This window comes from Anomaloglossus baeobatrachus, chromosome 6 (genome assembly GCF_048569485.1).
Source record: "Anomaloglossus baeobatrachus isolate aAnoBae1 chromosome 6, aAnoBae1.hap1, whole genome shotgun sequence".
Classification (NCBI taxonomy): Eukaryota; Metazoa; Chordata; class Amphibia; order Anura; family Aromobatidae; genus Anomaloglossus; species Anomaloglossus baeobatrachus.
The window spans coordinates 504,934,140-504,960,743 of NC_134358.1; the positions used below are offsets into that span (position 1 = coordinate 504,934,140).

The 26,604-nt window shown below is 45.6% G+C and overlaps 1 protein-coding gene across 1 annotated transcript in view; it reads left to right on the plus strand.

Annotated features, from left to right (window-relative positions):
* Positions 1 to 26,604, plus strand: part of UBE3C (ubiquitin protein ligase E3C) — a 175,560-nt gene that overhangs the window by 98,435 nt on the left and 50,521 nt on the right. Inside the window, exons 15-19 of the mRNA XM_075315445.1 lie at positions 8,038 to 8,142; positions 11,618 to 11,705; positions 15,305 to 15,402; positions 19,408 to 19,540; positions 22,563 to 22,810. Coding sequence (XP_075171560.1) covers positions 8,038 to 8,142; positions 11,618 to 11,705; positions 15,305 to 15,402; positions 19,408 to 19,540; positions 22,563 to 22,810 — 672 coding nt within the window. The remainder of the gene's footprint in view (positions 1 to 8,037; positions 8,143 to 11,617; positions 11,706 to 15,304; positions 15,403 to 19,407; positions 19,541 to 22,562; positions 22,811 to 26,604) is intronic.

Consider the following 26,604-nt stretch of genomic DNA (forward strand, 5'->3'; position numbering starts at 1 on the left):
CCACGGCGGTCGCGTACATCAACCACCAGGGCGGCACGCGCAGCCGTCAAGCCTTCCAGGAAGTCCGGCGGATTCTGCTGTGGGCGGAAGCCACAGCCTCCACCATCTCCGCAGTTCACATCCCGGGCGTAGAAAACTGGGAAGCAGATTTTCTCAGTCGTCAGGGCATGGATGCGGGGGAATGGTCTCTTCACCCAGACGTGTTTCGAGAGATCTGTCGCCGCTGGGGAACGCCGGACGTCGATCTCATGGCGTCACGGCACAACAACAAGGTCCCGGCCTTCATGGCACGGTCTCAAGATCACAGAGCTCTGGTGGCGGACGCGTTAGTTCAGGATTGGTCGCAGTTTCGACTCCCTTATGTGTTTCCTCCTCTGGCGATGTTGCCCAGCGTGTTACGCAAGATCAGATCCGACTGTCGTCGCGCCATTCTCGTCGCTCCAGATTGGCCGAGGCGGTCGTGGTACCCGGATCTGTGGCATCTCACGGTGGGTCAGCCGTGGGCGCTTCCAGACCGCACAGACCTGCTGTCACAAGGGCCGTTTTTCCATCTGAATTCTGCGGCCCTCACACTGACTTTGTGGCCATTGAGTCCTGGCTCCTAGCGTCGGCGGGGTTATCTCAGGATGTCATTGCCACTATGAGACAGGCCAGGAAACCAACGTCCGCCAAGATCTATTACAGGTCGTGGCGGATCTTCTTGTCCTGGTGCTCTGATAAGGGTTTTACTCCCTGGCCTTTTGCCTTACCCATTTTTCTTTCATTCCTTCAATCCGGAATGGACAAGGGTTTGTCACTGGGCTCTCTCAAGGGACAAGTATCGGCGCTCTCAGTATTTTTTCAAAAGCGCCTGGCAAGGCTTCCGCAGGTCCGCACGTTCCTGCAGGGAGTTTGCCACATAGTCCCACCTTACAAGCGTCCGCTGGAACCCTGGGACCTTAACATGGTGCTAATGGCTCTTCAAGAACCACCTTTCGAGCCGCTGAGGGATGTCTCTGTATCACGTCTTTCGCAGAAGGTGGCATTTCTTGTGGCAATTACCTCACTCCGAAGAGTGTCGGAGCTTGCAGCGCTGTCATGCAAAGCCCCCTTCCTGATTTTTCACCAGGATAAGGTGGTTCTGCGTCCTGTCCCGGAATTTCTCCCTAAGGTGGTATCTCCTTTTCATCTCAATCAGGATATCTCCTTACCGTCATTTTGCCCTCATCCAGTTCACCAATGTGAAAAGGATTTGCATTCATTAGATCTAGTGAGAGCACTCCGGCTCTACGTGTCTCGCACGGCGCCCCTGCGCCGTTCAGATGCACTCTTTGTCCTGGTCGCTGGCCAGCGTAAGGGTTCGCAGGCTTCCAAGTCAACTTTGGCTCGGTGGATCAAGGAACCGATTCTTGAAGCCTACCGTTCTTCGGGGCTTCCTCTTCCTTCGGGGCTGAAAGCCCATTCTACCAGAGCCGTGGGTGCGTCCTGGGCCTTGCGACACCGGGCTACGGCTCAGCAGGTGTGTCAGGCAGCTACCTGGTCTAGTCTGCACACCTTCACAAAACACTATCAAGTGCATACCTATGCTTCGGCAGATGCCAGTCTAGGTAGGCGAGTCCTTCAGGCGGCGATTGCCCACCTGTAGGAAGAGGCCGTTTTCGGCTCTCTTTTATTGAGGTATTCTTTTACCCACCCAGGGACTGCTTTTGGACGTTCCAATTGTCTGGGTCTCCCAATGGAGCGACAAAGAAGGGAATTTTGTTTACTTACCGTAAATTCCTTTTCTTCTAGCTCCTATTGGGAGACCCAGCACCCGCCCCTGTTCCCTTCGGGCTGGTTGTTCTTTTGTGTACACATGTTGTTCATGTTGAATTGTTCTTTTGGTTATGGTTTCAGTTCTCCGAACATCCTTCGGATTGAATTTACCCCAGACCAATTTATAAGTTTCCTCCTTCCTGCTTTTGCACCAAAACTGAGGAGCCCGTGATCCACGGGAGGGTGTATAGGCAGAGGGGAGGGGTTACACTTTTCAGTGTAATACTTTGTGTGGCCTCCGGAGGCAGAAGCTATACACCCAATTGTCAATTGTCTGGGTCTCCCAATAGGAGCTAGAAGAAAAGGAATTTACGGTAAGTAAACAAAATTCCCTTCTTCTCTCTGCAAAATGAAAATAACTTTATACCATTTGTACAATGTGATTTTCTGGATTTTATTTTGGATATTCTATCTCTCACTGTTAAAATTAACCTACCCTTAAAATTATAGACTGTTCATGTCTTTGTCAGTGGGCAATCTTACAAAATCAGCAAGGGATCAAATAGTTATTTCCTTCACTATAGTAAAAAGGAAGCCTCCTGGTTCCTGTGGGCCGTAAGTTGGGCAGGCCTTTTTTAGTGTCATTCTACAAGTACAGATTGGTTCTTGATTGCTGAAAAACGTCCAGATTGATTATATTCTTCATTTATTTTTGATGAGAAAGAAGCATTAATGTCTTAAAATTCAGCTTAGTTAGTATCTCATCAGGATTTGTATAATGTTGATGTTAAGGGATTTGCCCTCCATTTTATCCATTATCGGTTGACACAAAAATAAATCTTCCCTCTCTCTTCTCACCGTGGTTCTTTTCATTTAGCGAAACTCCCTCTCTCTAAGGTTATATATACACAGTGCTGTGCAAATTAATTGGGACAAAGCATTTTTTTTTTAAGTAAAATCGTAAGTTGGTTACCAGTCAGTGACTCAAACCAGTTTTAACTGCTTTGAAAAGGGAAATGTGGAAGAAAAAGGAAAACGACACCAAGAACTGATAAAACACTTATCAGAAATAGTAAAATTAATACAAGAAAAACAAGTAAAGACCTCCAAAGAGACTTATTGATATTAGTGATTCGACTGTACGGCGGAGGCTTCTGGAAGTTGGTCGGAGGGCAACAAAGCCAGTAAAGAAACAACTTCTGACATCTCCAATGAAGGCAAAATGACTCGCATGGGCAAAAAATATAAATCTTGGACCACTAGCCAGTGGAAAAAGGTAATTTTCAGTGATGAAACCCTCTTTTTATTCAAGGGAGCAGAGCAAGCGTTGTTAGAAGAAGCAAAAATGAACCATTGTGAGCTGATCATATTCAACAAACTGTAAAACACCCTCAAAAGCAGATGTTTTGGGGCTTTTTTACAGCTGATGGTGCAGGGAGCTTATTTCCTGTTGATGGTATGATGAATTCATCCAAATACATAGACGTTTTAAAACATTTTATTGTGCCATTCATGCGTAAGTTTGAAGGGACATTCCAACAAGATTTGGCTCCATGCCACAATTCCAAGTGTGTGAAGAAATTCCTGGAAGAAAATAAAGTGCTGGACTGGCCTGGCAATTCACCAGACTTAATCCTATAGAAAATTTGTGGAGCATTGTGAAGAGACGTTTTGGCAAAAATAGACTGTACAACCAAAGAACGCATGATAAACCGCGCCATACAAGTGTGGTTCCATGATGAAGAATTGAAGAATTTATGCAACAATTTGGTAGAATCGATGCCAAAACGCATTGAAAATCTCATATCTGCTAAAGGAGGATATATTTCTTACTAGAATTGGTGTGTAACGGTGCATTATAACATTTTATTATTAAATATTCAAAAATGAGTTTTTTTGCTTTGTTCCAATTAATTTGCACAGCACTGTATTTGTAGCTGATATTTCTGCTGTGGTCCAATTCATGCGACCGCATCTTGTAGAAATCTATGCACTTCCTTAGAAAAAAAAACAACAAACCATTCACATGTATAGGACTGACTTTTGTTTGCAGAAGTTTCCCCATGAGAATGTATATTGATGTGCCACACTTTTTTTCTTCTCTCTCCTCCTCCTTTCTGTTTAAAGGCAACCTTTCATCAGATTTTTCCCTATTAAACTAAAAGAATCCCCTTCTGCAGCTCCTGGGCTGCATTCTATGAAGGTGCACCTTGGCCCTGACTCCCCTTCCAGATCCCAAAAATAACTTTATAAAAATTGGCCATAAGGTATGCTAATTACCTTGGTTGGCCAGATGGGCGGGCTCATTTTCTGCTCCTTTATCCCCCTCCTGCCGCTGATCGCCGTCCTCCTTCCTTGATTGACGGGATGACACCTCCATCATCCTCCTCGTCATATTTTTAAATCTCACGCCTGTGCAGTTAGGTCTGCTGGCGCAGGCGCAGTTCGCTCTACCATATCGTGGCCAGAGCAGAAAACACAGCTGCCCTAGCTCGCGCCGGTGAACTAAATGCGCAGACGCGAGATTATGGGCGGGTACGAGCATGGTGCTGGTGACGTCGGCGCTGTGCATGACCTCACCAGCGCCATGCTCGTACCCACCCATAATCTCGCGCCTGCGCATTTAGCTCACCGGCGCTCTGCTCTGACACATAGTGTGCTATATGTCACTATCTTGCTCCACTCTGGGACTTGTTGTGCAGGTGAGAGTAGAGAAAGTGGGTCCTATGCAGCAGAAGTCACAGACTGGAGCAAGATAGTGACATGCAGCACACTATGTGTCAGAGCAGAGCATGTCACTAACTGTCTCCAATCTGGGACTTGTGCAGGTGACAGAGTGGAACAGATTGGTCCCATGCAGCGTCCGGTCACTTGTGCTGCTGGTAGGAGCAGATGATCACACTGCCGACACCGCAGGCTCTCCTGACAGCTGAGCACAGCGGGCGGGTGGATAGTGTGATCACATATTTGCGTGACAGGGGGGATTTCAGCTGAAGAAAACCCCCCCCCCTGTACTCCACACTGGTGCCCCGTACCTCCCACATCTGACGGATGCTAAGCGCGCGCTCTGTCTTCACCCCTCCACACTGTGCCATCCTCCGGATCCTCCCCTCGATGCTGGGCTGTGACGTGCGGTAGTCACCGCCCGCAGCCCAGTCAATCACTGAGAGTTGCACCTGCATCCTCTGACGTAAGCGTCAAGTTTGAGAGCCCGGAATTGACGGGACGTAAGAGGATACTAGCGGCCGCAGCACCAGGGGGTCATGTGACCGGCACTGAGCGTGCAGGATAGCGCCGCTCAGTGCCAGAACTGGAAATAGAAGCCAATGAAGAAAACGACTATAATGGTAAGTGGAACTCCTAGAGAAAATAAAAAAAAATGGGTGAACCACCCCTTTAATAGGGAAAAATCTGATGACCAGTTCCCTTTAACTCTTTTCGCTCTGTTGCTCCCTATAAGGTTTTATAAGTCTCTAGTAGAGTCCAGAAGTGATCTGGTGTAGAAAGGCACCACTCAATGTGTCCTCCTAAGCAAACAGATCAAGTCAGCTAAAAAAAAAAAACCCCTGCTCATTAAAGACATAGAAGCAGGAGAAATGCATTTTCCAAATTGAATGCTAGATTTACTGTCCGTTTAATACCAGCGACCTCTCGCACAGTAATGTTCGGCTTGAGTCATCAGCTGTCCCTCCAGGTCTTTTATCACTGCTTTTGTCAAGCTATCTATTTAATTGAAAGAAGTTAATTGAATGAAAATGATCAACTAAGCTTGTATTAATATTGCTAATGGAACTTTCTTCTTGGCCATGTTTGGAGGAAGATGTCACGCTAGACTTTAAGAAGGACCCATTAATGCGTGCACTTAACCTGATGGGCTAATTAAGCAATGCTTATTCATTCTACAAGCCTACAATAGCCTCTGTCCTGCCCATTCGGGCTGATTTTACAACACATTTCACTTACAAGCACGGTCCTGATGAACATTAACCGAATTGAGCTTAAATGATAATGTTTTCATAAGGAGGAATACAGCGTTAATGTGTCATAATAGGCTAAGGTTTTCCAGCTACCAGGACGCTTGCGTTCCACTTAAAGGCTTTAAATAGAACCAAAAAATGTGCTGATCTAGTTGGAGAAAAGTACAAGCTGGCAGATTTGTGTCCTCGTCTTTTGCAGATTTGGGAGAGCATGGAACTTTTTCTATCATTGCTCCTATATAGTATGCCAAAGATGTGTTGGGCCATATTCACATCAGACAATCAAAAAGGCCCCTGTAGAATGGTTAGAGGCAAATCCCCATTCAAAGGGGTCAATGGTGACATAAAAAAAAACACAATAAAATCATGTAAAAATATATATAATTTTTATTTCAAATGATTAAAAATCAATTTTAAATAACCAGGGTATATGTGCAAACAAATTGTTTTAAAACAGAGTCAATTCCCACGAGGCAATACAAAATGGGATGAAAAATCAAGCAGGTTATATAGTAAAAAAAGGAGTTATGGTGCAGGTCTGAATTTTTATAAAAAATACAAAAAATATTAAACGTTGTTCAAAAATTACAGTATCAAGAATAAATAATCTGAATGCAAATATAAAAGAATATACTATAAATACAGGTAAAATATATCTTTGTACCGTGTTGGCCAGTAGAGATAAAAAATTGGTTAAAAGAACTGAAGTCCTCAGTGGTTGATACTTTTTAATGGCTAACTGAAAAGATGGTAATAATAGCAAGCTTTCGAGACTACTACCACCGTCTATCTTTGCTCACACAGGTTTTTTTACCTGTTTTAGGCTATGTGTGCACTAGTGCGTTTTACCCGCGGATTTGCTGCGGAAATTTCTTGAGAAATGTCTACAATCTTTGTGCAGACATTTCCCAGCAAATCCTATGTGAAAAAAAAAATAGCTGTGCGCACACTGCGAATTTTTCTCAAGAAATTTCCTTGAGAAGAATTTCTTGAGAAACTTTCTTGAGAAAATGAGCATGTCAATTCTTTTCCGCAGGTACCCTGTGGATTTCGGCAGTAAACCCTGCAAAATCCGCAGGGAACAACCTGCGGGAAAATCGCGGCAAATCCGCGTGCGAATTTGCCGTGGATTTGGTGCGGATTTTTTCCGGAGGTCTGGAAATCTTCCACTCCCAGAAGTTTCTCAAGAAATTTTCTTGAGAAACTTCACAGTTCTGTACCAATCCCTGCCACTGCAGGTTGATATACAGATTTTTCTTCTCTCCCCTGATGAACTCTCTGTATTGAGAGGGAAACGCGTTTGGAGGGCGTTTCTTGTTGATGAGGTTGCGGGCAGACAGCTCACTTGGGTGCTGCCCTTAGGGCGGAAGCTATACATGGGGCACGACCGGGGTTTTAGTACATGACAATTGAGGATTGACCCCAGTGTTTCCAGCCCGCCTTCCTTTCCTGTGTGCTTGGTATCCTTGCCTGTGGAGAAAAATCGGGTGAGATCATTCCATTTTCTTTGGCGCTTTTTATGTTTTTTTGCACTTGCACTTTATTGGAATTTATTAAGAAATAGTAAAAGTTATGTTTTAGTCCCTGCTATTGTATTTACTTTACTTCTGGACCTTGGGCATTATTTCTCTGCTTGCAGAAGTTGCTCTTAGCCCAGTGCTATGTGCCTAATAGTATTAAGGAGGCTAGTGCTGTATCCTTCCAAAATTAATAGGCAAAGATGTATGTGGGCAATCAAAAATGATAAAGAACCATGTGATTGTGGCGTTCAAAGGCTGCACAATTACCTGCTCTGAGGGCTATTAGATTTGTAGGCCGACACGTGTTTCGTCTATCGTGGACTTCCTCAGGGGGGGTTAGGTGAGGAAGCAATGGACCAGGAGATGCGCCATGGTCCACATTGCTCCTCTGGGAAATAATTTCCCAGAGGAGCATTGTGGCTTAAAGTCTCCTCACCACTGGCATGCTGGAATGGTGTGTCAGTCTCCTCAAGCAACATTCAGCTTTACACCCTAATATCCTGTAAAATCGTAGCTAAAAGGTGGACATTTAGGTTTGTGTCTGCTACCCTCTCGGGGTGTTATCATTGGGGACTTCTGCATCCTGCTAGATTCTGTTTAATCTAGCCCAGCGATTACGTGGTCAGTGCAACTCTTTCTTTCCTAACACACACAATCAGCAGTTATCGCCGGTCTATGATTTGCCATTCTAAAAGGGGTCGTGTCCAGGAGACAGATTTTTCTCTTCGAGACCTATTGTTGTGTATTTGTGTGTCACACATTTTGTACATTTTATTTCTAAACTTTGTATTTACTTTTTTGTACAGGTAATTACTAATTTAGTGAAGATGTTAAAGTCTCGGGATACCCGAAGAAACTTTTGTCCTTTCAACCATTGGCTGTCTGAGCAAGAGAATATTAAAGCTGATAAAGTAAGTTTCTATATTACGCATGTTGTTGCTGTGAAAGGGATTCCTGGGTTTCATACATTAAAAAGTAAACTCACCAATACTCACTTATCCTGGTCCATTGTTGCATGCCCACCACTGCTTTAGTCTTTGTTGACCGGTTGCAGAGGTGAAGTCACAACCACAGCGCTCATTACTGCTGCAGCCAATCACTGGGCTCGACACCCCGTGCTGTTGACATCATCATATTTATGATGGTCAAAGGTAATGTCTATGTCACAGTAGAGGTATCAAAGACAGCCTATTCGAATATTACGCCTCACAGGGATTTTACGTAATAAGTTGAGGAAAAACTATGTCAGCGTTCTATTTAAAGGGAATCTGCCAGCAGATTTTTGCTACCTCATCCAAAAGCAACATAATGTACGCAAATAGATTCTGAATCGAACAATATATCACATAGATTACTGGGTGTAGCCTTAGTGTCACAATGAAATAATTGAATTTTAAGCATGTACCTGATTCCAGGGAGCTGGAAGCCCACACCAGGCAATAGAGATTGTACACTGACTGTGAGGTGTTGGTCACAGTGCAATATTAATCACTGGGTAAAAAACCCTTTAGTTTATGTAAACAATTACACACACACTGATGAGAGAAGCACAGTTGCTTTTTGCTTTTTAACTCTTACAGCATGCTGTCGTCAGCTTACATAGCAAAATGCTGCTGACAGATTCATTTTAAAGAGGACTTGTCACTTACCAAAAATATGTAAGATTGTTAACCTGTTGTAAATTCTGTTGGTCTGCTCAATATGCCATTGTTTTTGTTTGGTACCTGAGATATAGCCTCCTCTTCCCTGCATGTACACTGAAAAAAAATATAAACTCAACACTTCGTTTTTGCTTTCATTTTTCATGAGCTGAACTCAAAGATCTAATACCGTATTTTTTAGATTACAAGACGCACTTTTCCTCCCAAATATTTGAGGGTAAAATGAGGGGTGCGTCTTAAAATTCGAATATAGCTTACTGGGAGGTGGAGAATTGGTGGGGGTCTGTCTGTGCGGCTCTGTGTGCGATCAGCTGGGTGTCTGTGGGTGCATGCGGGCATTCGGGTGCCTGTTGGTGCCGGCGGTCGGCTGTCTCTCTGTCCTGGCGGCCAGGTGGCTTTGCGGACTGCGGTGGCTGTCCCAGTCTGTCCATAATCCGGACTTCAAATGATGGCGCCAGGAGTCAGCGGGTGCGCAGAGGGAGCTCTTGGATGAGCTCTGGGCGCCGCTCTGGGCACCATTTCTTTGAAGCCCGGACCGCGGATAGACTGGGACACTCAGCCGCACAGGCCTGCTCCACCACACAATCACCGCCGGTTCCGCTGCCACCACTGACCCACCACCGCCACCACTGACCCGCCGCCGCTGCCAGCACAGCCTCTGCTTCCTTTGATCCCTCTCAACCACCACTGCCACCTCCTCCGTTAAGACAACTTCGGAGTATAAGATTGACCCCATTTTTTTGGTTTTTTTTTTTTAATCGCTAAATTTGGGGTGCATCTTATAATCTGGTGCACCTTAAAAAACGAAAAATACGGTACATTTTTCTATGTACAGAAAAGGCCTTTTTCTCTCAAATATTGTTTATAAATTTGTGTAAATCTGTATTAATGAGCACTTTAAACGGGCGTGATCTCCAACCCTTATCTCTGGGCATCTTCATGACAATTAGGGCTGGTTCACACTAAGCGACAGCGACAACGAGGTCGCTGTTACGTCACCATTTTCTGTGACGTAACAGCGACCTTGTAAGTTGCTGTTATGATCGCTGCTTAGCTGTCAAACACAGCAGCCGAAGCAGCGATCATAACCGCGAGAGCAGGGAGCCGCGCACACTGCTTAGCGCTGGCTCCTTGCTCTCCTAGCTACAGTACACATCGGGTTAATTAACCCGATGTGTACTGCAGCTACATGTGCAGAGAGCAGGGAGCCGGCAGCACAGCTAGCGTGAGAGCGGCAGAGGCTGGTAACTAAGGTAAATATGTTTACCCTGGTTACAGCTTACCACAGCTGCCAGATGCCGGCTCCTGCTCCCTGCTCGCTTCATTTCGTCGCACTCTCGCTGTCACACACAGCGATCTGTGTGTCACAGCGGGAGAGCGCCTTTGAAGAAAACGAACCAGGGCTGTGTGTAACGAGCAGCGATCTCACAGCAGGGGCCAGATCGCTGCTCAGTGTCACACACAGCGAGATCGCTAATGAGGTCACTGTTGCGTCACCAAAACCGTGCCGTAGCAGCGATTTCGGTAGCGATCTCGCTATGTGTGAAGCACCCCTTACTCCTGCCTAACAAGACTAAATTTATCGGGCCATATCTCAGAAATGGAGAGGCGCAGGAACAAAAATAGCCAATGACAGATTCAAGAGAACACTGGCATTTACACCAGGTTGAAAAAATAAATATTAAAGGGTTTTTTTCATGATCTATCTTCCTTGATTGATTTACAGTTCGATCCAGCTGCACTGCTGGCCTGAGCTGTGCTTTCTCAAAAGTTGCAGGCAGTAGCGCTGGGGTATTGAAACTGGCTGGATCTTTGTAAAGGAAAGAGCTTGTAAATGTTTTTCTCCCTTCCTAGACCCGATATTGCAGACAGACTGCAGAGGTAGCAGGTGACCTAGGAAACAAAGTTTACTTGCAAAGTTTCTTGTTTTTATAAATACTTAGCAATTTTAGCTATGTAAAGGGAACCTGGAATTGGGCCTGGCAAAATGCATCGGGGACTGCATCAAATGAAACACAAGCCCCGGACAGCTGTCAGGAAACATGGATCTGATGACAGGGTCCCGTTATAGAATAATCCTTTAATGGCCAGTGAGTTTTCAGTTTAATTGGGGCATTACTCCATTCTAATATCTAAAGATTACAGTTCTTTCAGTCGTTAGAGTGCACCCAACCTCACAATATTTATTGGGATTTGCATCATTTTGGACACAGCATGTTTACGCTGCTTCCAAATCACTGTGTTGTACAGTACAAGCACAGTGGATGGGATTTATAGAAATCCCATGCCCACTGTACCACAGCATGTCAATTTATGCTGCGGAGACGCGAGTGTTCTCCACAGGGAGAATAGAGCTAAAGTCCGCAGCAGCCTGAGGGTGTGAAGCCGAGCACAGGGGATCAGAGTGGGCAAAAAGAGTCTGTGTCATGTGCCACACCTTTTGGCCATATACTAGGCAGAACTTAGTATACTAGTTATGCCTTCAGGGTTTCTCAAATTAAAAAATAGAAAACCTTCCTAAAATTACACCTTTACTTTAAAATTAACAGTAATAGTATTTTAAGTTTAATTGTGGCATTTTAGTACATATCTGTAATATGTCTCAACTTCGAGACCACGTGGATAATGTTTTATTGCATTTTTACTCTTTCGTTTCTGCAATGTGTGTATGTACCATGATGAGCATCTGATCTGGTGTTTAATAATGTGTTTTTATGTTTGCTAGGTAACACAACTTTATGTACCTTCTGCAAGACACGTATGGAGGTACCGGAGGATGGGAAGGATAGGACCTTTGCAGTCCACGTTAGATGGTATTTACACAGACTTTCTAGAAGATGTCCGATAGCCTTAGTCTCCATAATAAGGGTCGATCGCTGACTTCCTAATCCAATAAACATCACAGAAAAAAGGCCAAAAGTACCTATACCTGGTCACAGTGCCCATATACTGCAGGATGCAGATAGGCCCAATGATAAAGTGTGGTGGCAGCACAGATGCAAAACACTGGGATAGCACTCACCTATCATAGTTACATAGGTTGAAAAAAGACCTAGGTCCAACTAGTTCAACCATCCTCCATCTATTATAACCCTTTCACATTGCGCTTTTACGTTCAGTGGTCCCGTCGGGGCATCCATCCGAACCGCCCCTCCTCCACCCCGCAAAGCATGTTTCGGACGCATGCGCCGACAGGGCAATTGACTATAATGGAGCAGACTCCGTTAGCATGTGCTCTGTCTTGCTCCATTTTCGGGCATATACGTTTTTTGCAGGCGGACACCAAAACGTAGTCAACTACGTTCGGGTGTCCGCCTGCAGAAAACATATATGCCAGAAAATGGAGCAAGACAGAGCACACGCTACCGGAGTCTGCTCCATTATAGTCAATTGCCCTGTCGGCGCATGCGTCCAAAACATGCTTTGCGGAGTGGGGCGTTTCAGACGGATGCCCCGACGGGACCACTGAACGTAAGTAAAATGGCAATGTGAAAGCAGCCTTATACATTTTGTTATTAAGTCACAGGGGTGCACCATTGTCTGACTGCCCTGCAAATTCACCGTGTGAGGTCCTTCCATACAGTATCATAGAGCTGAGCTTCCTCCACCCTTGTGAGTTTGACCTAGAATTTAGGGGAGATAAATTTAGGTTTTGGTAGAACGTGTAATTCCGTGATTAAGAGGAGTGTGGAGATGGGCTGTTGTATGTGACGTAGGATACTCCTACAGATGGATCAGATGAGGGACGTGGTCCCCCGGGCGCGATCTCAGCTCTGATTAATATCCTGGGCTGATTGTGGAGGTCATGTGGACACGTCATTTGTCTTCTGACCTTTTAGATGATTACAGTGGCTTTGTTCCTCTGTGTTGTCGGTGCTCCATACTTTGTGCTGATTCCTTTTTATAAAGCACCACGTATGCCACAGGAACAAACAAGGTTGTGTGCTTGGTTTGGCTGCCAGCAGAAGCTATTTGGAAAGTCGAGTATAGGAACAGCTGGCCGTATTTACTCGTGACCCCTCATTCTGCTAAGTAGCATTCCCGGCCCTTCTAATGCTGTGTGTATTGACATCTTCTGACCATCATTCTCTCCACATATTGAGATCTTGATGGTGAAATGTAGATCAGCGTGACTAATTGAGCAGAGTAATTGAGCTCCAGCTTTCTAATTGAGGCTTACCTTTGCTGTACACGCAGTTCTGTGTTTATACATATATTAACCTTTACTCTGTTACTGCTGGCAATGCACGGAGAAGGAAATGGAACGCTGTAGGACACCTCTGTTTTCTAATCAAAGCAATTAAAAGGGTTCTCTAGGGACAGACATATATAAAGGAAGAAAGTAAAGAATGTCATCATGAATAGATTCCTAAATACATTTAATTAGCAAATCAAAATAATTTTGCCAAGGGTGTTAATCACTGTAGTATTTTAAAAATGGCTGCTTTCTCATTACACTGACATAAACTGGTCCTATGATATTATTAGGACAGATGGCTGTGAGCAGTGGGAAGCTTGGCTGCTGTGAGCATGTGCAGTAGGAAGCTTGGCTGAGGTGAGCATGTGCAGTAGGAGGCTTGGCTGCTGTGAGCATGTGCAGTAGGAAGCTTGGCTGCTGTGAGCATGTGCAGTAGGAAGCTTGGCTGCTGTGAGCATGTGCAGTAGGAAGCTTGGCTGAGGTGAGCATGTGCAGTAGGAGGCTTGGCTGCTGTGAGCATGTGCAGTAGGAAGCTTGGCTGCTGTGAGCATGTGCACAGTAGGAAGCTTGGCTGCTGTGAGCATGTGCAGTAGGAAGCTTGGCTGAGGTGAGCATGTGCAGTAGGAGGCTTGGCTGCTGTGAGCATGTGCAGTAGGAAGCTTGGCTGCTGTGAGCATGTGCACAGTAGGAAGCTTGGCTGCTGTGAGCATGTTAAGTGGGACGCTTGGCTGTTGTCAGCATGTGCAGTAGGAAGCTTGGCTGCTGTGGGCATGAGCAGTGGGAAGTTTGGCTGCAGTGAGCATGAGCAGTAGGAAGCTTGGCGGCAGTGAGCATGTACAGTGGGAAGCTTGGCTGCAGTGAGCATGTACAGTGGGAAGCTTGGCTGCAGTGAGCATGTACAGTGGGAAGCTTGGCTGCAGTGAGCATGTACAGTGGGAAGCTTGGCTGCAGTGAGCATGAGCAGTAGGAAGCTTGGCTGCAGTGAGCATGTGCAGTGGGAAGTTTGGCTGCAGTGAGCATGTGCAGTAGGAAACTTGGCTGCTGTGAGCAATGTACAGTGACCTTCACATCAGGTCACAGCAGCAGAGGTGTCCACTGCACATGCTCACAGCCATCTAGCCTAAAAACCTCATATGACTGGTTTCTGTCAGTGTAATGCGAAAGTGGCCATTTAATTTATATAGTGATTACCTCCCTAGACAAAATGAAAAGTGCAGCCAAAGTGACCATGTTTCTTCATAGCATCCTTTCTACTAATTAGGAGGGTCATGGTGGTTAGATTTACTCTGACAATGCTGGCCTTGTGTAATTACCCCTTTAATTCTATTTTTCTTTTCCTGCTTTTTTTAATTTGTTTTTCATTTATTTCACACATTGTCCCTTGTTATAAGGTCATAAAAGACCTTTAGGGATAATTCAATACTTAAAAAAATAAAATAAAAAAGGTTTTACCTGTAACAGGGGCAGGCATGTTAGCCCCAGTTACAGGGGAAATTAAGTCTCCCAGCTGCATAGCAGAGCAAACTTTATCTCCTGGGACCCGCAGCTCCTACTCTCTCCTCTCTCCTTACACACAGCAATCAATTGGATGCTGGTCCCGAAGAAAGAAGAACGATCAGTGCTACCTATTAATTAATAGGAATATATAATTTTTTTATAATAATTATTATTAATGCTCAGCGCTTTTTCAGCATTATGTATTCAGTGATAGAGATGGTAATTAAACGGTCTCTGCCTTCTCTATGCGGAGTCCCGCTGTGTCCAACAGCAGGCTCCACTTTCCCGCAGGTGCACAGTTGTTATTTTGGAATATCACTGCAGAGTAGAACACAAACTGCCTGGATGATTGTCTGCGTCTGGTCCTTTAGTAGTTATCCAAAAAAGTTAATAAAAGTTTCATAAATAAGGCCAGATTCACACATCTATATGTAACAATACAGACCTTGATGCACGGACTGGCAACCATGATATCCTGACTCATATATTTCTATGAGGCTGCTGAGTTTGAACAAGACATCCATGGTCAATTTCTGAAATCACGGACTGTGACTTCTGTATGTCCTATTGTATCTTCTCTCTAAAAAGATATTGAATACAAAGTCTGGAACTTAGCTGCACTGACAGATCACATTGCCACATTGATATAATGGCTTTCAGGCTATTTGAAATCATTGCACTTAAATATATCATCATCCTTATCTTCTCCCATTGCAGTGGGTATGGAGCCAGCACCCCTGTCTGTGTCTGAAGAACGGCAACTAGCAATATTGACTGAACTTCCCTTTGTAGTTCCTTTTGAAGAAAGAGTAAAGGTAAGTGTCCTATTTTATATACCGTATTTTTCGCTTTATAAGACGCACCTGATTATAAGACGCACCCCCAAATTTGGTGAAGGAAAAGAGAATTTTTTTTTTTAATGTTAAATGGGGTCCATCTTATAATGCCAGTGTCCCTCTAACAAATCATATTGGGTATATGTCCCTCATAGCCCCCCATCCTAAAATTAGCCCCCTTAATCTGGATATGGCCCCCTTATATTGAATATAGCCCCCTTGTGATGGCACACGTTCCCCTGTGCTGCCTATGGCCCCCTATGGATTGCACACGTTCCCTGTGCTGCCTATGGCCCCCTATGGATTGCACACGTTCCCCTGTGCTGCCTATGGCTCCCTATGGATTGCATGCATTCCCCTGTGCTGCCTATGGCCCCCTATGGATTGCATACGTACCCCTGTGCTGCCTATGGCCCCCTATGGATTGCACACGTTCCCCTGTGTTAGCACCCCCATGCTGCTCCCCATGGCCCCTATAGATCGCACAAGTCCCCCTGTGTTAGATATCGCCCCCATGGTGCTGCCCATGGCCCCTATAGATCGCTCAAGTCCCCCTGTGTTAGATATCGCCCCCAGGCTGCTGCCCATAGTAAAATAAAACACACTTTCCTTACCTCCTCCAGCGCTGATCTCCCTCCTGTCTCCCTCCTTGCTTCTCTTCCTCCACTTCCTGGTTCTTGGTGTCGGTCATGTGATCGGCACAGCAGACTGAGATCTCTGCATGCCTGATCACAGTGGAAGCAGGGACACGGGGAGAAACGCTGGAGGGGGTAAGGAAAGCTTTTTTTATTTTAGAATGAGTAGCAGCATGGGGGCCATATCTAAAACACACAGGGGGGCGTAGGGACACATAATATGCACCGCTACCCCAGCCCGTCACTGTGGTGCGATTTCCGCACCACCGGAGATGGACAGCGGCTGTGCATATTATATGAGCGGGAGCAGGAGATCAAAGGCTGCAGCCCGCAGCGTTCACCTGCCTCCAGCAGTGCCCCCACCTCCCCTGGCGCCTGCAGTGTGTGTGTATGTATGTGCGTGTGTGTATATGTAATATATATATACACACACACACACCCCCCCGTATATTCGGCTTATAAGACGCACCCCCTACTTTCCCCAAAAATTTGGGGGAACAAAGGTGTGTCTTATAAAGCGAAAAATACGGTAATTCGTTAGGAGTCCAGTGTTATGTACCCATTAGTGAAATGTGTACGTGCACACTCAAAGTTAAAGGAAAAGTGTAGAAGTTTATTCGGGTGGTACCTTTACATGAAGATTAAAAAAAAGTGCTTCCTCATTGCGATCATAAATAGTGATGTTTCGGTAAAAATAACACACATGGTGCTGTGTATCGCCCAAATAAGAATCCCCCACATTCCTGCAGATTCAGTGATGTGACTCTTTGAGAAAGATTTTTCAACCAAAATGTCATTTATGGTTGGAAACAAGGAACACTTTTTTTTAATCTTGTGAATTTACCACCTGAATAAACTTTTACGCTTTTGGGTGAACATTAAGGCTATGTGCCCTCGTTACTTTATTTATGTGCTTCTTTTCTGCACAAAAAAGCATGTTTTGGCAGGAAAAACGCAGCAGAAAAAACACGCTTTTTTTTTTTTATTGCATTTGCACGTTGTTGTCATATGCGTTTTGTTCCTGTTTTTTTGGGGGGGTGGGGGGGGTTTAGCCATGGCGATCGCGGGGCTTCAGGCGCTGTATACACACCTGCGTTCACCACTGGGTCTCTGGCTGATGTTATAGCCAGGATCTGGCTGTCACTGCCCAGTGCGATCGCAGCATTCAGGAGGCAGGGAAAGGACTTTCTTACCTTTCCCTGGTGATCGGGTCCCAGTAATGCGATCACAGGGACCAGATTACTGCACTGGTAACCCTGGGTCATCAGCATGATGACCCCGGGTTACTGAGCTACGGAGAACTTCACACAGCATGCTGTATGTGCGTGAGGTAAAGTGCTGCGATATAATACCCTGTAGTGATAAAGCATTGCAGGGGATTATAGAAACACAGAAAAAAAAATGCAAAAACAATTGCCATGCTACTTCTTTTTTCAGCAGCAAAACCTGCAAGGAAAAAAGCAGCAGCATGTGCACAGCAAATGAGGCTTCTCAGAGACTTTGCTGGGATGTTTTTTCTTTTATTGATTAAAATAAGCAAGGAAAAACACAAAAGAAAGCGGTTTGTGCACATTGCCTTAGTGAGCAGTGAATATCTTCTCTAAGTATCCTAGGATCCCACTCCCATTTCACTAGCACCACCAATGAAATACATGTGTGCACGCTCCGTATTTGCTACATATGTGTAATGGTAATGGGAAATGTCATGTTATGCCTTTCTTACAATCAACACTGTACAGTGTGTTATCTTATTCATTTCAGAACTACAGTGCTAATTGTGTCAACATACATTGGAGCAAAGGCGGATAAATCTTTCGATTTTTGGCTAAAGAACGCTGTTTTGACCACTGTTACAAAATATTAGAATATGTCAGAGGAGGGAAAGAAGGATTTGGGTGCATTTACACCACGCAGTTATTATCAGCGACTGTTCCTAGAAATGCTAATTTCATAATAATTGTGAAATCCAAACAAACTGATCACTTGTCAAACAAGCAAAACACTCGTTCATCGCAAAAAAACCCCCTATTTTTAGTTTGCACAAAGATTATCGCTCTCGACAGCACATAGTCATGTGTACACAGGACCGGCGCTGCCGAGAACTACGGCCTATGCTTTACTGTATTGCTGTGCACAATTGCAGTCTGCCTGTCTGAGCAGCCTATTAAACCTCTGCCGACTGGCAAACATGAGTGCTACCATGTATAACTGATAGCAGAAATGCAGGATCCATATCAATAAATGATAGTTGGAAAGACAAAAGAAGCGTAGACAGGGTCTTATCCAGGATATTGGCAAACTCCAAGTGGAGTAGGAAGGCTCCCCTCGTGTGGTTGTGAGAAGTCACAACCACTATAGTTGTATGTAATATGGCTGCCGCAGCACCCCATTGTTATTTACTTCCAATGTTTGGTGCATTGTTATTGTTCTTTAGTGTGGTGCATTCTACTGTCCTATATTGTATATGTGTAGGGCCTTTAGAGTCAGTCATCGGTGAGTGGGGCGCCATATGCACAGGATCAGGCTGCCGTCCTCCGCAGCAAGGTAGGGGCAAGAATAGGGTTTACTAGGGTCAGCCTCCATTGCCCTTTTCTATTTTGCTAACACACATTGTGATTTTTGAATTTTTGTTTCAGTTTTGAGATTTTCTCATTTTTATTAGGTATTTAATAAAATTCTAAAGTTTTAGGACTTTTTCTTTGGTTTAAGTCTTTACTGTACTTCTAAATTATTTTTTTGAGTTATTTCCACAGCACCCCAGTGGCAGATCTCAATGTGGGTAGATGAAATAGTTAAAAGCCGCGCTGCTGTGGAAGAAATCCCAAAAACTTAGGCTGATTAATGATCGTGATCTTTATTTGTCAACGCATTTCAGAGTTAATTCTCCTTCTTCAGGATTTTTGTCCTGAAGGAGGAGAATTATCTCTGAAACGTGTTGGCAAATAAAGATCACGAGCACCCATCAGCTTGAGTTTTTGGGATTTTTTCCACGGCAGTACGGCTTTTAACCCTTTCATCTACCCACATTGGAATCCATATAATTGACTCCTGATTAGCATTAGTTTTGGACCAGCTCTTTCAATGTTTCAGCAGTCAGAAATTTAGACAAAGTGGCCACAATGCCAGTGTGAACATCGCCTTGCATAGCGCTAAATAAATTCTCTAATGTTCCATGGAAAAACAGTTTTTAAAGGAGCCTGATGTTATATCCGTAGTAAATAAGCAATTAGTATCCAACTGATTGGACAGAGATTTTCATAGAAGATGTGAATCTGTGGCTCTTCTTATGGGGAAATTATAACCTGTCACTTAAAAACGTACGTTTCATATCATTTTCATCTTTTTCTAGATCTTCCAAAGACTCATCTATGCGGATAAGCAAGAAGTACAAGGGGATGGGCCGTTTTTAGATGGCATTAACGTCACAATTAGGAGAAACTACATATATGAGGATGCATATGATAAACTATCTCCTGAGAATGGTCAGTATTGGGGTTATATCTGGTTAATACGACAATACTCATTACTTCTGTTATAAACCTTGTAATATTGTCACAAATGCCTTTTGTCAATGCAGTCAGCACATCAGCAAAACCTATATCCATTAAAGCGACACTGGGTCTAAAAAGTGGCTAAAAATTCCTCATGTATAGTCACCGTACCTGGTGCCCTAGAATTGCCCCCTACCACCTCCTTCACTGAGGGTGGCGTTCTGAACCGTCTGCACCCACGACGGCTGCCACAGTGACATAGGGAGCGCAGTGATGAGTATGAACCGTGCCATCCGTGACGCTGCTGAGCTGTGGAGGTGCAGACTTCTTATGCCACAGCAGCTGCCATCTTTGAAACAGGATCAGCCAGGTTGTGGATATTATGAACACTATTTTAATGGCACTACGCATTTCAGAGACTGACTGTGCCCTTCCTCAGGTTGCATACAACGTAACAAGCACCAACAGCCCTTATTATTGCTGTGGGCTTTACATTGCAAGCAATGGACAATTATATATGTATAATAAAAACCATTGTTAAAAGCCATAATTGAAAACATGAAACCAACTAAGAGAATTAAGGAGTGCATTTAACATCCCAAATAGTATATTCAGCCACAATAACACATATGTACTGTATATATACATACAAAAAGGCACACCTAGATATTTAAATGCTATACAATGTGTAAATTGATAACAGTCCATCAAAGGGTCTGTATAAATTCACATTTCGTATAAAAATACCAGAAAAATAAGTAGTGAAATCAAAGACACTCTGTTTCATACATTGCATGTATATTCAATACTAATATTGAGACCCGCTGGAGTTAGTAGTCATTAAAATAGTGTTCATATCTACAACCTGGCTGATCCTCTCTATTGCAGCTCCCGAATACACTCGCTTTTTTGCTTTGTAGTCCCATGTTCTACTTAGCTCCTGCCTAGGTGAGTGTGGAGCCGGCGGTCGGTGCAGCAGCTGTTTGAGTGAGTCTGTGAGTGCACCTGGGCTCTCAGCGATTCAGGGAGGTGTTTAGCCGGGAGTCGGTGTAGCAGCTGTTTCGGAGTGAATCCATGTGTGCACCTGGGCTCAGTAATCCCGGGAACTGTGTGGAGCGAGAGGTTGGTGCGAAAATGTTTAGGAGTGAATCTGCAAGTGCAACTGGGCACAGCGGTCCTGGGAAGTGTGGAGCCAGAGGTTGGTGCAGCAACTGTTTGGGAGTGAATCCACAAGGGTACTTGGGCTCAGTGATCCTGGGAGGTGTGGAGCTGGCAGTTGGTGCAGTAGCTGTTTGGGAGGGAATCTGTGAGTGCACCTGGGCTCAGCGATACTGAGAAGTATGGAGCCAGATGTCTGTGAAGCAACTGTTTGGGAGTGAGTCCGCGAGGGTACCTGGGCTCCGCGATCCTGGGAGGTGTGGAGCGGGCAGTTGGTGCAGCAGCTGTTTTGGTAGTGAATCCGCGAGTGCACGGCGATCCTGGGAGGTGTGGAGCCGGTGGTCAGTGTGGCAGCCACATTGAGTGATTGTGTGTGTATTCATTGTTGTGCCTGATCAGCACAGCTACTGAAGGTGAGTCTGTCTTACCTAGTATGCAGCTATTAGCTGTGCAGATTCACACACGGAGCGCTTTTCCTGATTTTTTTTATTTTTTTTTTATTACATCTTTGAAACAGGAGGACTTTAGGGCCGGTTTCAGCAGAGAAGGTTGCGGGAAGCAAATGTAGGTTAGCAGGTGGGGTGACTACATGACAAATGTGGAGTTACTTTTTATTGCCAGGGTGGAGAGTTAAACTCAAAAAGCTGCAATAAACTTAAATAGCAGGTGAACATATAACTGTGAAATTACTGAAGTTCATCTATTACACCTGAGACAAGATGGTTTCCATATAGCTGGTGATGTTATGCCATCATAGCATAAGAGACACTATGGACCTTAATGGGCAACTATTCCACTGATGAATCCTAGATGATGAAATGCTTCGGAAAGCATGAAAGGGAGAGGACAGGATGATGTACTTACAAGGATAGCAATAGATTAGGGCCTTAAAAGTCCATAGGGCATGCATTTGGACTCTCATTGTGACTAATGATTGCTAAGCTCTGTATCTTTCTTATGCAGCCTGTTATTTAGTCTCACATCGTGCATATACATTGACCCCAAGTCCTGGTCATACCATGTTTATCCAAGATTCTGGTCCCTTGCTTCTGCAGATGTTGACTGGTCCTTTGGTCTTTGGATGCATAAAACTCAGTTGATTGTTGTCATAATGATGAGCGCGCCCTTGGCTGGTGGTTTCACTCTGCGGTTCACAACTAACGCTACTTCAGTGACGTTACCTGCTAGTTTGGAGGTCTGCCAGGGTCAAAGAAGTATCCTTCATGTTTAGAAAGAAGACCTTTCCTTCACGAAGGATGCCTTAAACTCCTACCTTGTCTCTTCTTATATCAGATCAGCAATCTCAACAGGGGTTCTGTTCCGACAGAGTTAAAAGATCCTCACAGACATCTTATTCCTCGGAGTGTTGTGGATACGCCTTCTAAAACCTATTTTTGTGTCCTTAATGTTCAATTGGAGCAATAGAGATTGGGACCAATAGGTTTTAGTTAGTGGTTTAACGCAGGTATTATTGTATATATCATGGTGTTTTGTAATGTTTTTACAAATCGTGTGCAGATATATAGAGGAATAGCCTTCAGCTGAGGAAAATTGCTAGTAAGTAGGGGTAATTTTCTATACATTTCTTTCTAATTAGTCGTTTCCTTAAGAGAAAGTCCACATATTGTGTTCTTGTATGAGATACATAATGGATAAGGCTTCCTTCTTGCCCTTGTCACTGAACGTGATGGACCTGTTCCTGCTACAACAGAGCAAAAAATTAGAATTCATAGCGCAGATGTGAACATAGACTTATGTGATACCGGATTATAGGCATTTCCCTGTCCAGCTGCAGATATTTAATGTTGTTTGCAGATATTTCTATTACAATATATAACCTTATTTATCTTTGCAGAGCCCGACCTCAAGAAGCGAATCCGCGTCCATTTACTGAACACACATGGTCTGGATGAGGCTGGGATTGATGGTGGAGGAATATTTAGGGAATTTTTAAATGAGCTGCTGAAATCTGGCTTTAATCCTAACCAGGGTTTTTTTAAGACCACCAATGAGGGTTTGCTGTACCCCAATCCTGCAGCACAGACGCTTGTTGGAGACTCCTTCGCCAGACACTACTACTTTTTGGGCAGGATGCTGGGAAAGGTAACCGAAATCATGACATTTAACTTTACATGTAGCCCTATAATCAATAACATCTCAGTAATGTCTCAGTGTTTGTACGGATATCTCTGCTATTGGTCACCAACAGAACTAAGGAGTCATACTTTAGTAGATCTTAGAGGTGACTCTCTTGGTTGCTGGTAAATAAAGTGAGACACTGGGTGTATCTAAGTAAGTAGAGACCCCCAATGCTTGTGTGTTCTCTATGATAGAGCGAGGCCAGACTCTTGTCTCTCCGATAACAAAGGATTGGCCATTGGAAATCTGACAGATTATGTTGGGGAAGATTCGAGAGAACCCGGTACACCTTAGACTATCGGCTGATCCTCCCGATATCGGTGGTTTTGGCTATCTTTAAATATTTATAGGGGCCTTTAGGCTCACACAAAGTTTCACACTTTATATTAAGGCTATTTCTTTGTCGCTCTATTGGGAGACCCAGACAATTGGGTGTATAGCTACTGCCTCCGGAGGCCACACAAAGTATTACACTTAAAAGTGTAAGGCCCCTCCCCTTCTGGCTATACACCCCCCGTGGGATCACGGGTTCCTCAGTTTTCAAGCTTTGTGCGAAGGAGGCTGACATCCACGCATAGCTCCACTGTTTAGTCAGCAGCAGCTGCTGACTATGTCGGATGGAAGAAAAGAGGGCCCATACTAGGGCCCCCAGCATGCTCCCTTCTCACCCCACTTTTTGTCGGCGGTGTTTGTTAAGGTTGAGGTACCCATTGCGGGTACGGAGGCTGGAGCCCACATGCTGCTTTCCTTCCCCATCCCCTTAGGGCTCTGGGTGAAGTGGGATCTTACCGGTCTCCAGGCACTGAGGCCGAGCTCCATCCACAGCCCCTGGGATCTGCTGGACATGGAGCTGAGTATCGTCAGGGACATGGCCCTGCTACATAAAGGTACTCTGTGTCCCCGTGCAAATCGCGCACACACACACCAGCATTGCTGGGTGTGTTAGTGCGCCGGGGACAACAGCGCGCTTGTGCCACACTATCTTCAGCTAGCTGAAGGAGTTAATGCTTTGGAAACGGTCGCGCCGGCCGCTGCTGTCAGTTTTAACTGCGGCGCGGCTGGGACTTGTGGTGCGCCGGGGACTTCCGCGCTGGCCGTGCATATTTGGCGGCCGCGCTTACTACTACAGTCCCCGGCTTTTTGCGGCCTAGTTTCGTTTCGTTCCCGCCCCCAGGCCTGCCAGTCAGGGTGGGGGCGGGACGCTGTGCAGAACGTCAGCGCTGAGGGCTGGAGTCTACTTTACATACTCCAGCCCTCACACTGAGCACAGTGGGACGCTGGTTTCCCGCTCTTCGTCTGAGGCACGCCCACGGCCGGCCCTCTTCACAGAACGCCGGCAGCCATTCCTGCATGCAGTTTGAGCTGGAGAGGGGAGACAAGTTATGGGAGACCCAGGCACGGGATTCTAGCGACCCACACACCCGCTTTCAGCGGGCGGTAAGCGGCACCTCTGGTGCCTACCCCACTAGTGCCGAAGTGTACATTTGTATTTTTATGCTTGCATGCTATACATTGCACTGTACGGGCGCTGGTGCTTCTTCACTATATACCCTCCTAGATTGCTCTGAGACAACAGCATGTCGTCCGCAAAAAGCAAGGGTGCCAAGGCACAGGCTTTCTATGCTGCCTGTACCGCATGTGAGGCTACTCTACCGGCAGGTTCCACTGACCCACATTGTGTGCAGTGCTCGGCCCCTGTGGCACTTGTTCGGCCGGGGCCTCTGCTGGAGGTTGCCCAGGGAGAACCACCTGTGAATACTGTCCAGGTGACGGGGACAGAGTTTGCAGCTTTTGCTGATAAATTGTCTGTGACTATGACTAAAATCCTAGAAACTTTGCAGTCTAGACCAGTAACTCAGACCATGGGCACGGTTGAATCACTGCCCCCTGGTCCCCCTCAGTTGGAACAGCTCCGGGCTCCGGAGGTGTCCCATGCATTCCAGGGTGACGGCTCTGACACGGACGACAGTCCCAGACAGCCTAAGCGAGCTCGCTATGAGCGGCCCTCGACTTCATCTCACTGGTCAGGGTCCCAGCAGGAGGACTCTCTGTATGATGAGGCAGAGGTAGCTGATCAGGATTCTGATCCTGAGACCGCTCTCAATCTGGATACACCTGATGGTGACGCCATAGTGAATGATCTCATAGCGTCCATCAATAAAATGTTGGATATTTCTCCCCAAGCTCCTCCAGTGGAGGAGTCAGCTTCACAGCAGGAGAAATTCCATTTCAGGTATCCCAAGCGTAAATTGAGTACTTTTCTAGACCACACTGACTTCAGAGAAGCAGTTCAGAAACACTACGCTTATCCAGATAAGCGTTTCTCCAAACGGATTAAGGATACACGCTATCCCTTTCCTCCTGAAGTGGTCAAGAGCTGGACCCAGTGTCCAAAGGTGGATCCTCCAATCTCCAGGCTTGCGGCTAGATCCATAGTTGCAGTGGAAGATGGGGCTTCACTTAAAGATGCCACTGATAGACAGATGGAGCTCTGGCTGAAATCCATCTATGAAGCTATCGGCGCGTCGTATGCTCCTGCATTCGCAGCTGTTTGGGCACTCCAAGCTATTTCAGCTGGTCTTGCGCAGATTGACACTGTCACGCGTACATCTGTTCCGCAAGTAGCGTCCTTAACCTCTCAAATGACTGCATTTGCGTCTTACGCGATCAATGCTGTCCTGGACTCTATGAGCCGTACGGCAGTGGCGTCCGCCAACTCCGTGGTTTTACGCAGAGCATTGTGGTTAAGGGAATGGAAGGCAGATTCGGCTTCCAAAAAGTGCTTAACCAGTTTGCCATTTGCTGGTGACAGACTGTTTGGTGAGAGATTGGATGAAATCATTAAACAGTCCAAAGGTAAGGATTCATCCTTACCTCAGCCCAGACCAAATAAACCCCAACAGAGGAGGGGACAGTCGAGGTTTCGGTCCTTTCGAGACTCGGGCAGGTCCCAATTCTCCTCGTCCAAAAGGACTCAAAAGGATCAGAGGAGTTCAGATTCTTGGCGGGCTCAGTCGCGCCCAAAGAAAGCAGCCGGAGGAACCGCTACCAAGGCGGCTTCCTCATGACTTTCGGCCTCCTCTCTCCGCATCCTCGGTCGGTGGCAGGCTCTCCCGCTTTTGCGACATTTGGCTGCCACAGGTCAAAGACCGTTGGGTGAGAGACATTTTGTCTCACGGGTACAGGATAGAGTTCAGTTCTCGTCCTCCAACTCGATTCTTCAGAACTTCTCCGCCTCCCGACCGAGTCGATGCTCTTCTGCAGGCGGTGTGCTCTCTAAAGGCAGAAGGAGTGGTGATCCCTGTTCCTTTTCAGGAGCAAGGTCACGGTTTTTACTCCAATTTGTTTGTGGTGCCAAAAAAGGACGGGTCTTTCCGTCCTGTTCTGGACCTAAAACTGCTCAACAAGCATGTGAAAACCAGGCGGTTCCGGATGGAATCCCTCCGCTCCGTCATCGCCTCAATGTCTCAAGGAGATTTCCTAGCATCAATAGACATCAAAGATGCTTATCTCCACGTGCCGATTGCTCCAGGGCACCAGCGTTTTCTACGCTTCGTTATAGGAGACGAACACCTTCAGTTCATAGCCCTGCCTTTCGGTCTGGCGACAGCCCCAAGGGTCTTCACCAAGGTCATGGCAGCAGTAGTAGCTGTCCTGCACTCTCAGGGTCACTCCGTGATCCCTTACTTGGACGATCTACTTGTCAAGGCACCCTCTCAAGAGGCATGCCAACACAGCCTGAACGTTGCGCTGGAGAC